Source organism: Saccostrea echinata, unplaced genomic scaffold (genome assembly GCF_033153115.1).
Source record: "Saccostrea echinata isolate AGI-Se365-2 ecotype Australia unplaced genomic scaffold, CSIRO_AGI_Sech_v1 ptg000003l, whole genome shotgun sequence".
NCBI lineage: Eukaryota > Metazoa > Mollusca > Bivalvia > Ostreida > Ostreidae > Saccostrea > Saccostrea echinata.
Window position 1 is genome coordinate 13,761,289 of NW_026889752.1, and position 12,551 is coordinate 13,773,839.

The 12,551-nt window shown below is 33.8% G+C and overlaps 1 protein-coding gene across 2 annotated transcripts in view; it reads right to left on the reverse strand.

Annotated features, from left to right (window-relative positions):
• Positions 1 to 12,551, reverse strand: part of LOC133178602 (cation-independent mannose-6-phosphate receptor-like) — a 79,271-nt gene that overhangs the window by 2,182 nt on the left and 64,538 nt on the right. Inside the window, exons 36-42 of one of the 2 annotated variants that reach the window (XM_061313334.1) lie at positions 11,267 to 11,335; positions 9,694 to 9,771; positions 9,009 to 9,166; positions 4,399 to 4,502; positions 4,108 to 4,193; positions 3,778 to 3,927; positions 879 to 945 (exon numbers count right to left, since the gene is read on the reverse strand). In XM_061313334.1, the coding sequence (XP_061169318.1) occupies positions 879 to 945; positions 3,778 to 3,927; positions 4,108 to 4,193; positions 4,399 to 4,502; positions 9,009 to 9,166; positions 9,694 to 9,771; positions 11,267 to 11,335 (712 nt within the window). Of the gene's footprint in view, positions 1 to 878; positions 946 to 3,777; positions 3,928 to 4,107; positions 4,194 to 4,395; positions 4,503 to 9,008; positions 9,167 to 9,693; positions 9,772 to 11,266; positions 11,336 to 12,551 lie in introns of both variants that reach the window. The other variant, XM_061313333.1, reaches the window with a different exon arrangement.

The window sequence follows — 12,551 nt, forward strand, 5'->3', positions numbered from 1 at the left end:
AATGTTTGAATGCCTTATTCTACATGTACTACCAATCAATGTTTGAATGCCTTATTAGTCCCCTACTGGTGAAACCGGAGGGAAGTATAGGTTTCCTCTTAGTCTGTAGGTCTGTCTGCGTGTCTGTCCATCTAACTGTCCCCCTGTCTGTCTGTCAGTCTGTCCCATTTGGTTTTCCGCACTTTTTTTCTAAACGCTTGCAGATATTGAGCTGATTTTTGGTATGTGAGTGTATCTTGATGAGTCACAGATCACTTTTGCATTTCGTTCAGCTTCAATGATTTTTGACGGAATTACGTCCATTTCAATTTTTCAGGGTTTTCCGCAATTTTTTTCTTAACGCTTGCAGATATTGAGCTGATTTTTGGTATGTGACTAAACCTTGATGAGTTATAGATCAAGTTTGCATTTCATTCTGCTTCATTGATTTTCGACGGAATTATGGCATTTTCAAGTTTTAACAGGAACCAGATTACACTTGCCGGTAGGGGACTAGTATTGCTGATGCAATACTCTCAGAATGCTTGTTCTACATGTACCAGTCAATGTTTGAATGCCTTATTCTACATGTACCAGTCAATGTTTGAATGCTTTATTCTACACAATCAAAGTTCTGAATGCCTTATTCTATACATATATCAATCAATGTCTGAATACCTAATTCTACATGTACATGTACCAATCAATGGCTGAATGCCTCTTTCTCTTATTTTTGATTTGATCAAGCTTTGAACTTCTAAATTAACATGTACTGATAATAAAGATATGCACACTTTATCAAAATTTACTGTCTGACGTTTTAACTGCTTATTCTATAGTTCTATAAACAAATGTAATTTCCACTCCTTTTTTTTCTTTTGAGGGATGGTGAAACTCACCTCAGTATATCTGTAACTAGCGGAATGTTTTCTGGTAAAACCTCTTATTTTTGAGATCACAGCATCTCTATAATTAAAAACAAAAATGCTTACTTAACAAAACTTTATGATAAACCTGACGACTACAACTTTTCTATCTTCAACTTCCCTTATTTATGTAGCAATATACTATTATCCCCTGAATATAGATTTATGTCTATGATTTGATATGCAAGAGCCTGCTCTAAGTACAAACAATTTCTAAAATGTGGCAAGCTATTGACAAGTAAATTGATGAAACAAGAATATAAACAGCCTCATTTATAGTCAATATTTTGTAAATTCTGTGGTCGGTACAATGACCTTGTCAGGAAAAATAATCGATCATTAAGTCAAATGTTGACTGACATTTTTCATTCAAATTGTTAGGTCAATATTTTCACAATGAAATGTCTACTGACTTTTTAAGTTACCCAAACATGACAAAGAGCACACAGCAGGTGTGACTGGTCAACAAGGGATGCTTACTCCCTCATGGCACCTGATCCCACGTCTGATGTTTTTAGAGGTCCATGTTTGCTCTGCTCCATATCTGTATTGTTTCAACTTTTGAGCAGATTACTGTTTATTTTCTTCCAATTTCATAACATGTAGCTTAGTCCATGGTAAAAACCAATATATACAAGATTTGAGAAAACTTTGTACAAATCTTATCATTTGTAATTTTAAAATCAAATCAAATAAGCAAATGATATTCAGTTTGTACACTGCTAATATCAAAGAAAACAAAGCTCGATCACCTCAACTCATCTTAATTGAATGTTTAGTAAAATGTACATTTTATTTCATCACAATAATATTTTCTGGAGACATTAGAAACAAGACTTAGTCCAAAACAATCTATCATGCTTATTTAGGAGGGTAGTAATTACAATTACTTGGGAAATGATCTTCTCCAGAAAAAAAAACATCCTGACCTTAGATTTTCTCACCAAAACGTGATGCATCATCAATGCATGAAATGTGAACATTAACAAGAGGCCCATGGGCCACATTGCTCACCTGAGTAACTTTGACCATGCTGTTCTTTATCAGATTTCCCCCCTTGTAATACCTATTGTGGCCCTGCCCTACCCCCATGGGTCATGATTTGAACAATTTACAATCTACACTACCCCAGGATGCTTCCACATAAGTTTCAGCTTTTCTGGTCCAGTGGTTCTTGAGAAGAAGATTTTTGAAGATTTTTCCTATATATTTCGATGTAAAACTTTGTTTCCCTATTGTGGCCCTGCCCTACTCTGGGGTCATGATTTGAACAATTTAGAATCTACACTATCCCAGGAGGTCTACCACATAATTTTCAGCTTTTCTGGCCTAGTGGTTCTTGAGAAAAAGATTTTTTAATGACCCCACCCTATTTTGTCTTTTCTTGATTATCTCCCCTTGTAAGGGGACTTGGCCCTTTATTTTAATAATTTAAACTCCCCTTTGCCCAATGATACTTTGTATTAAGTTTGGTTAAAATTGGCCCAGTGGTTCTTGAGTTGAAAATATGAAAAGTTTACAGACGGACGGACAGACGGATGGACAACAAACAACGGGTAATCAGAAAAGTTCACTTGAGCTTTCAGCTCAGGTAAGCTAAAAACAGTTATCATGCACAAAAGTTCAATTAAACCATACAAACTCTGAGCAGAGCAAACATGGGTCTCTGAAAACTTCAGAGGTGTGATAAGGTGCCACGGAGGAGTAAGCATCCCCTTGTTGACCAATCACACCCACCAAAGGCCTCTTGTCAGATCAGGTAATCAGATAAATACATAGAAAATTCAGTATAAAAATAATGGCTTAACAATTTGTATAAAAAACTTAAGTCAACATTCAATCTAACTACAGATTGTATTTGCAAACAAGGTCATAGTATTGGCAATAGAATTTTCAGAAAGTTGACTTTAAAAGAGATTTCAATAACCTTGTATCATGTACTTGTTTGACAGTAGCCAGCCTCATTTTAGCAATTGTTTGTGTGTAGAACATGGTCTTGCATATCAAATCAACCACAGACATAAATCCTATAAGCACATGACATTATACATTTATTGCATGATCGTGAGGGAAATATGAAGATTTATTCAGCCAAGAAAAATCATATTCCCCGAGGGCTTCGTCCGAGGGGAATATGATTTTTCTTGGCTGAATAAATCTTCATGTTTCCCGAACATTCAGGCAATAAATTATTTATTATACTGAAACAAGCAAAAACTTTAAAAACAAACATAAACTTCAAATTCAGCATCACTCTTATATACTTTCAATTTTAAAATAGTGTTGCTGAAACAATTTCAATTACAGATTTGTGACGTGAACCCAGGCTATTGTGACGTCAACTACTCTCAGAGGTTTTCGTTCAACCAACGATAACTATTGCGGGAAAATGCACTAGGTCTCTGAAGAGGTTGAATATGATGGAAAGCATGACGACGACAGGGAAATATGAAGTTTTATGGCCCTGTCACGTGATAATAGAACCAATCAGATAATGCGTTGTATAGAATAATTATAATGAGATATAATAATATTAATTGATCAAATGTCAATTTTGAATTGAAAAGGCTAACAATAATTTGGAAATGGACTTGCTCCAAGAGGTTTAACCTAGCAACTCAGCTGAGTTATACAAGTCAGAGGCAGTAGGGAATGCTAGCACGGGTACTGAGAGTAGTATAAGCTCACCTCAGCTAATAACAAAAGACCTAACAAACAGGCTTTAAAACAAAAATGGAATAAGCAGACCATCAAACTCACATGTACCCTCTGGTTTTAAGTGAATTATGTATTCAAGGTGTTTGTGCATTCTAACACTAACAGGCATGCACAATAGTTATATGATTGTGTCAAAAACACTGTATTCACAAACCTTCTCTCCTTCTTATGGAACACTATCAGAAGCAGACATATAACAATGGCACTAAGGAAGACAGCTACAATGGTGCCCACAGTTTTAGATTTGACACCTGATGATGTGGTATGTGATGTTGCCTTATCCCCAATAGGTTGTGGATTCACACTATAAATATTTAAGACTTGATTTTCACAAAATAGTTAGGAAATATATGTTAAAATAACAATTTTGCAGGCAGAAAGTCTCAAGACAATTAAGTTCTCACAAATACAAATTGATTTACAGTTCCATTCGTATTATAATTTATCATTTTTTTCAAACTGATTGTTTAAGTTGCAAACTTACACAATGGGATGTGCACATGTAAAAGGGTTCTCCCAAGTAAACATGTATGTACAGTCCACTGAATCAAACAGAAACTCAGGTTCATTCTGAAAAAAAAGTTCAGTAAAAGCTTTGCTCATGGTATCCAGAATAGTTCTTCTTGGTTTTTCAATCATATAAAAAATTAACCCCTTAAATCCACTGACAAGTATTAGAATTTCTGCACCTGTTTAGTGCTGAACATAAGACATCCAAACAATTTAGTGATTTGAATTACCATGCCTCTTTGACATATCCCTCTCTACTTACCACTCCCAGGCCAGGGTTACAGTGAAACTGTATAATACTGGAAACCTTCTTCTGAGAATCTTTATCACAGTTCTTGTTTGTTTTCAACTCCACTTCCACAATGTCATCTGAAAAAGAGATTCAAATCATCAAGAAAATGTTAAGATTTTAGTTGGTTTACCATTTAATATAACCCAACCTTTACTGGCATGTGAGAAATTTCCATAAGTTTCATGACTAACTGTACTAGTGAATATTTCTTGCCATGAACTTGTATTTAATTGTGTATTTATGTAGGAAATTTCCTCAGTTGCAAAAATTAGTCATTGCAATTAGATTTGAAACTGACAAATTGTGAATAAAAGTTGTATACACGTGACATTTTTAGTCAAAATTGAAAATACGGTAATAAGCCACTGAGTGTTGACATCATCTGAGAATCACAAGTTTCTCTTGATATATGACAAACTTAGCCCCACCTGGATCTGGAACTAATTCTACAGTTTTCATAACAGAGCAACAATTCACACAGCAATGCATTCAAGACATGTTGTTTAAAAGCTTGGGACATCCACCCACAAATCACTGGCAATAATACAAGGAACTTCTTCAGCAGAGTTTAAAAACAGAAATGTGTAATGTTAAAGATAACAGACAGATAATGGAGGGACAAGTTCATTTAAACAGCTTTCAGCTAAAAATTGCCTCAGGTAAGCTAACAGAGTGCAAAGTGAAATATGTTTTTAATTCTTTAAGTTCTTATGAAAAGGAACAAGCTTTAATTAATCTTAGTTTTGTCTGAAATTCTCCAAAATGCATTTTGGCTATGCATTGTTTAGCTTTAGTACATGTAGAACACTTTTCCTCATACACTGACCTTCAAAAAAAAAAAGTCACTATACCCTCAAAATAAAATGTCACTATACTCTCAAAATAAAACTGTGACCATTCTACCTTCAATATAAAACTGCCACTCTACCATCCATATAAAACTGTCATCCTATGTACCTTCAATAACCAGAAGTCTCTAATGAGACCGTAGCTCTACTGGTTGTACTTATAAAGGAAGATAAAAGTATCACTTGGACTTGAAACTTAACAACAGCAATAAATAGAACAATGATCCTTGGTTTAGTCTCTTTTTGTGGCAAGATTTATTGCAATCAGATTAGAACTGTAGGAGGAGTAGCCTTTTAAAACAATTTTACAGAAATTTCTACTTAAGTAACCATGGCAGCATCATTCAACAAAATCAAAAAACAATAATGATTATTATGTATCTCAGTGTAGTCTACTTGTATGCCAAGTTATACTGAAATCAGACAAAAAGTGTAGGAGGAGTATCATTTTGAAAACATTTCAAGAAAATTTCTATTCTAAGTAACCATGGCAACACTGTTCATTGAAATCCAAAACTGGTAAAGAGAATTAAGCATCTAAGTGTACTCTACTTGTGTGCCAAGTTATACTGAAATCAGACCAAAACTGTAGGGGGAGTAGCATTTTGAAAGTATTTCAAGGAAATTTCTATTTTTAGTAACCATGGCAACACCGTTCATCAAAATCAAAAACCGATAAAAAGACTTATGTTTCTTAGTGTAGTTTACTTGTGTGCCATGTTATATTGAAATAAGATCAAAACTGTTCGAGTAGCATTTTGAAAGTATTTCAGAGAAATCTTTATTTTTATTTTTTCATTTCTTTATTTAATCAATTATATCAATTTCTTCGAAATCAGATTTTTTTTCACTTTTTTCTTAAAAATTACTACTTTTTTACCGATATACTGTAACAGATATTTGAACAAATAAGATACCATAAAATCGAAGATCCACGTGCTCTTGTACAGCAAAATACAAACTCCTCAAAATGTGTACGTACATCCATGTAAGTCACGTTTCAAAAACCTAACTATACGAGAGAAAAAATATGTTCAATAGTCAGACTATTATCATACTACGAAGGAATACACTTTCGTAAATTAATTACCTGGTTGTCTTTTCTCTCGATTATAACTGTGTTCATTTAAATTACAGTCATTTTTCTAACAAGATCTCTTTTACCGTACATATGCATTCATATGTGGTATTTATCAGATGCATAGTTTATTTCATAAATAATTTTCTACGTAAAAATATATGCATCTAAATAAACAAAATCAAAAAACGTGTCAGATACACACACATGAACTCTGTTCTCTGATTATTACTCGGCGAATTATACAATCATGTACTTTCGATTAAGGATTATTGCAATCTGTAATCATGTAAAACATGGAGGTAAATATCACACACACACAAAGCCGACTTTTGGTAACTCAAATCTGCTTTTCAACTACTGTACAAATATTACCTTATTCTGAGATTATTTTATGAAAAATGTCTCGTAAGGTTTGCGAGAAAAAAAAATCATTTAGCGAATGTAGAGCGGGGCTGTGTAGAGCAAATTAAGCTTCTCATGGTCAAAGTATTATTATGGTGTTAAGGAAGAAAATGTGAAGTTATAAATTAAAAAAAAAAATACCTAGCCTCTTTCAAGCTACATGCATTATGTTTATTACCCCCCCCCCCCTTCCACTTGTAGAAAGCGATATGATTCAGCTAATTAAAAATTAATCGAAAGTCTGTGGATTTATATGTGACGTTTTTGTGAAAATAAAACAGTCATAATCTAACTGATTAAATGTTTACATGGTTTATATGTGTCTGAAAAGGATATTTTACAAGTAAGTTTAAAATCAAGTCAAAGTACACGTTTGGTGGACTGGTGGTGTAACCCGGTAGATGAATTCGGCTGGAAGTCACTTGAGTGAGTTATACACATGATATGGTCAGGACGAAAGAATTTGAAAGGTGTGATAAACACACAGCGCTCCGGCCCTCCGGCTGTATCCCAATATATTTTAAAGAAAGGTGTAAACTCGGAACTGACGATAAGAATGTTTCAAATCACAAGAGAAATACTTTCCGCGTAAGCAAACTTTCAGGGCCATCTAGCTGCGATTTTTGATTGACAGGTAGAGCACGAGGATTTCGGGTGTTACATGTACGGAGAACAAATTGATTGAATACATGTTGTAACTGAGTTGAATATGAACGAAGTTACGGAATTTAAATAGTATTCTAGAATGATTAATTGTGACTTTGGTAATGTAAATAAAACGAAGAATTAAATTCATAAGAATCTCTCTCTCTCTCTGACACTGTTTCTTTACACACTTTCCATTTAAATAAAAACTTACCGTATTAAATACTTACACTGAATGGATTTTAAAACAAAAGCATAAATACTAGTTTATGAAAAGATATAGACAATCGTCTGTTACGAGAAATACTCTTGGACATTATAAAACGAAGATTTTTTATTTTTAGATTTATCCGAAAGGGGGTCTCTCTCTCTCTCTCTCTCTGACATTGTTTCTATAAACACTTTTCAATTAAAGAAAAAATTATTACATACTTACACTGGAAGGATTTTCAAAATACTAGTTTATGAAAATCTGCTACGAGAAATACGCACATTATTGTACACAGGGATCTCGTGTTTTGCTGTCGATTCTCGCTTATAAATTCAGAATAATATAAGACTAACAAAATAAATGTGCTCTACTCAGGAATATAAAATTAATGCTTTGATTGTATACTAAAACAACTGCAGCTCGGATCGTATACTACATGTAATGCAGCTCGATGGATCATGCTATTTATTGCCTTTCTTCGTTGCATGAATGAGCTCATGGAATTAAATTCTTCGGACATTAAAAATTTCAATCCAAATGATAATTTTAAAAAGTAACTAAATAACTTTACGAAATACAAACTTCTGGGCGCACTATAAATTCAAAACCATTTTTTAAATATACATTTATATAAATTTAAATATAAAAATAAATACTAAATGTGTCATTAGTACGATTCAGAGCACATTCAACGTCTTCTAGATTTTAAAACGATAATTATACATAATTATATAAATCAAAGTGACTAATTGTTTTTAAATTTTAAACTGTTTATCTGAACCAAACGATTTTCTCTGTAATGTTATGGACACGGTGCGGCACGGAGGGAATTTTCTGGGCACGGTGCGACACGGGGAGCATTAGCTGGGATTTTTCAAGACACGGTGCGACACGGTGTGCCTACCTGTGTATTTCAAATCCACACACACCGTGCTACACCGTGTACACGGTGTGACACAGAGCATTTCACACGGTGTGTTTTCCACCGTGCGACGGGGAAAACTCGTGGCCTGTACTGTATAGGAGGAGTAGCATTTTGAAAAATTGTTTACAGACAGACGGACACATGGACGGACGATGGACACCTTACTATCGCATAAGCTCTTCTGGTCTCTGACCAGTAGAGCTAAAAACTATCAACTTACCTACAATATAAACTGTTGCCCTACTTTCAATATAAACTGTTGTCCTACTTTCAATATAAACTCTTGCCCTACCTTTAATATAAACCTTCATCCTACCTGATCAATATAAAACTCTCGCCCTACCTTCAATATAAAATTGTCACTCTCCCTTAGATATAAACTGCTACCCTCCCTTTAATATAAAACTGTCACCTGCCTTCCTTCAATATAAAACTCTTGCCCTAACTTTCAATATAAAACTTCTGCCCTACCTTCAACATAAAATTGCCAGCCTGTTGCAAGTCCTACAGGTGTCTTAGTGGCCTGGGATCTGTGTAACCTACAGACAACTGTCTTGCCAGAACAGGAAGTTCTCTCTCCAGACAAGTCAATCTCGTAATCTGCAGAAACACCGGACACAGAGTGTAATCTGGTAAAAAGAAAAAATTGTGACTGAATTTTTTTTTTATTAAACTGTGGAAATTTCACAACTTCTACTAATCAAGTTGTATGCTTTGTTGATTTTTTTTTTGGGGGGGGGGGGGGGGGGGGGGGTTATCTTTTTATTTACCATAAATTAATTATTAAATGAGCAATAAATATGAAGAGAAATATGTAAAGATAAGTAACACTGGGTGGACAATACAGGTGATCATTTTCAAATTCATAAAAGCTGAATGTCACAAACATCAATTACTTATCACCAGTGACAATTTCCATTGAGTAAAACACTAGGAAATGCACTTCCATAACTGACTGAAGGGAGGAAAAAAATCATCAAATAATGTCTGTAAATATCAGTCAGAATCCATAGGCTTTAAAATACACAGAGTTTCACTGTTCATTCCAAACATGAATAAGAACCGTACACAATCTTAGTTTATTTAGAAGGCATATTGCATTTTAATAAGAAAAAAAATTGACCTCTATGCTACAGATTTAAAACACACAACTTACCCATACAACTTGGTGATATTTATTATTGAACCTGATTTAGGATCCATTATTTTGCCTCTGTCTTCCTGGACACTGTGTCTATAATCAAAACCAATCATTTTTCATTCCATTTTTTTATTTAAAATTCATAGCAATATTCAAGAATTTCTGTGGGGGAAAAATTCAAGAAATTCAGAGTTATTCTTTTTTTTTGGGGGGGGGGGGGGGGGAATTAATTACAGATTGACGTATACAAGTATTAATTAAAAAAATTATTCATTTTCATTTATCTTCTAACAATCATTGGAGTGATACTTTGTTTGACAGCTTCCATCACCAACTTAAATCACCATATTTTCACAACACATTTTTGCGAGATAGTATTATTGCACTTATAAGCAAGACAAAATTTTCACAAATTCTGGTTTTTGTTTACTTTAATCTTTAATAATACAATTATATGCGAGAATGACATTTTCACAAGCAGACTGCATTGTGCAATTAGCTCCTCCTGAATAAAGAGTGTTTTATATGGTTGTACAGTAAAGAGTGCTTTATATGATTGTACAGTAAAGAGTGCTTTATATGGTTGTACAGTAAAGAGTGCTTTCTATGGTTGTACAGTAAAGAGTGCTTTATATGGTTGTACAGTAAAGAGTGCTTTATATGGTTGTACAGTAAAGAGTGTTTTATATGGTTGTACAGTAAAGAGTGCTTTATATGATTGTACAGTAAAGAGTGCTTTATATGACTGTACAGTAAAGAGTGCTTTATATGACTGTACAGTAAAGAGTGCTTTATATGACTGTACAGTAAAGAGTGCTTTATATGATTGTACAGTAAAGAGTGCTTTATATGGTTGTACAGTAAAGAGTGCTTTCTATGGTTGTACAGTAAAAAGTGTTTTATATGGTTGTACAGTAAAGAGTGCTTTATATGATTGTACAGTAAAGAGTGCTTTCTATGGTTGTACAGTAAAGAGTGCTTTATATGGTTGTACAGTAAAGAGTGCTTTCTATGGTTGTACAGTAAAAAGTGTTTTATATGGTTGTACAGTAAAGAGTGCTTTATATGATTGTACAGTAAGGAGTGCTTTATATGGTTGTACAGTAAAGAGTGCTTTATATGGTTGTACAGTAAAGAGTGCTTTATATGGTTGTACAGTAAAGAGTGCTTTATATGATTGTACAGTAAAGAGTGCTTTCTATGGTTGTACAGTAAAGAGTGCTTTATATGGTTGTACAGTAAAGAGTGCTTTCTATGGTTGTACAGTAAAAAGTGTTTTATATGGTTGTACAGTAAAGAGTGCTTTCTATGATTGTACAGTAAAGAGTGCTTTATATGGTTGTACAGTAAAGAGTGCTTTATATGGTTGTACAGTAAAGAGTGCTTTATATGATTGTACAGTAAAAAGTGTTTTATATGGTTGTACAGTAAAGAGTGTTTTATATGATTGTACAGTAAAGAGTGCTTTATATGATTGTACAGTAAATAGTGCTTTATATGACTGTACAGTAAAGAGTGCTTTATATGGTTGTACAGTAAAGAGTGCTTTATATGATTGTACAGTATGCTTACTGATACGATTCCTTACCTCTCCACTTGGCAGGCAACAATGGACTTCCACTTGAACTCAAATACACACTCACGGACATTGGTTTGTCTAAAACGATATGAATTTTAAAAAAATACAAAATAGAAGTAAATGTACAATATATGCATGCATTTACTTAAGGAATCACTGTCTAGTTAGTAGAGTATGCCAGGGCATCAACGATAGTTGGAAACATGGGATAATTTGCATAACGAGCGAAGCCCGTTATGCATAAATTATCCCACATTTCCAACTATCGTTGACATCAACGATAGTTGGAAACGTGGGATAATTTGCCCATTATGCATAAATTATCCCACGTTTCCAACTATCGATGTCCCTGGCATACTCTACTAACTAGACAGTGATTCCTTATATTTCCATTTCATTTTGAAATAAAATTGTAAATTTAGATTTTAAAAATGTAGACTTATAGATTTAAATTACACGAGGCCTCACATGTCAATTTCAATAGACCCCGCCCACTGACATCAAACACAAAGACAGCCGCACGAGAATTACATGCATATTAGGCCTTCTTAGCTCGTGACCTTTCGCTTGGCAAAATTTGCATTCCGTTAGAATGATCAAGAAATCAACTCTCCTAACTTTCAAAGAGTTATCACAGAGAAAACAAATAGAAATGGAAATATATATAAATATTGTCAAAACTTTGTATTTCAATTCAAATATTGTTTCAAATAATTAATAATTATATTTCATGATTGATTGATTTTTTGTTGTTTTACATCCCATTCGAGAACTTTTCACTCATATAGAGAAGTCACCATATATCGGTGAAGGGCTTCAAATTTTGACCTTTACTCGGCACTCAGGGCCATTGAGCAGTGAGGAATCTTTATCATGCCAACACCTGCCGAAGGAGTCCGAAGGACTCGCAACTTTCACTTCAAAGTGCCGAGCACATGGCGAAGGAACAGATGCTACCTATTTTTTATCGACTTAGGTCAGTCGCAGCCAAGATTCTAACTCACGACCTTCCAATCACAGAGCGAGTGCTCTACCGACTGAACTACGGTTATTATATTTCAAAACAACATTTCAAAACATCCCATGCTAATTTGAGAAAAATTATTTTGCAGCCACTGATTTTCAATTTTATGTGTATTTGAACGAAAACGTTAATAATCTAAATGATTTAATAATTTAGATTATTAACATTTTCATTCAAATACATTTAAAATTGAAAATCATTGCTGCAGAATAATTTTCTTTTAAAAAGATTAAAACCATTTTCAATATAATGTAAAATAAAAAGTTGCAA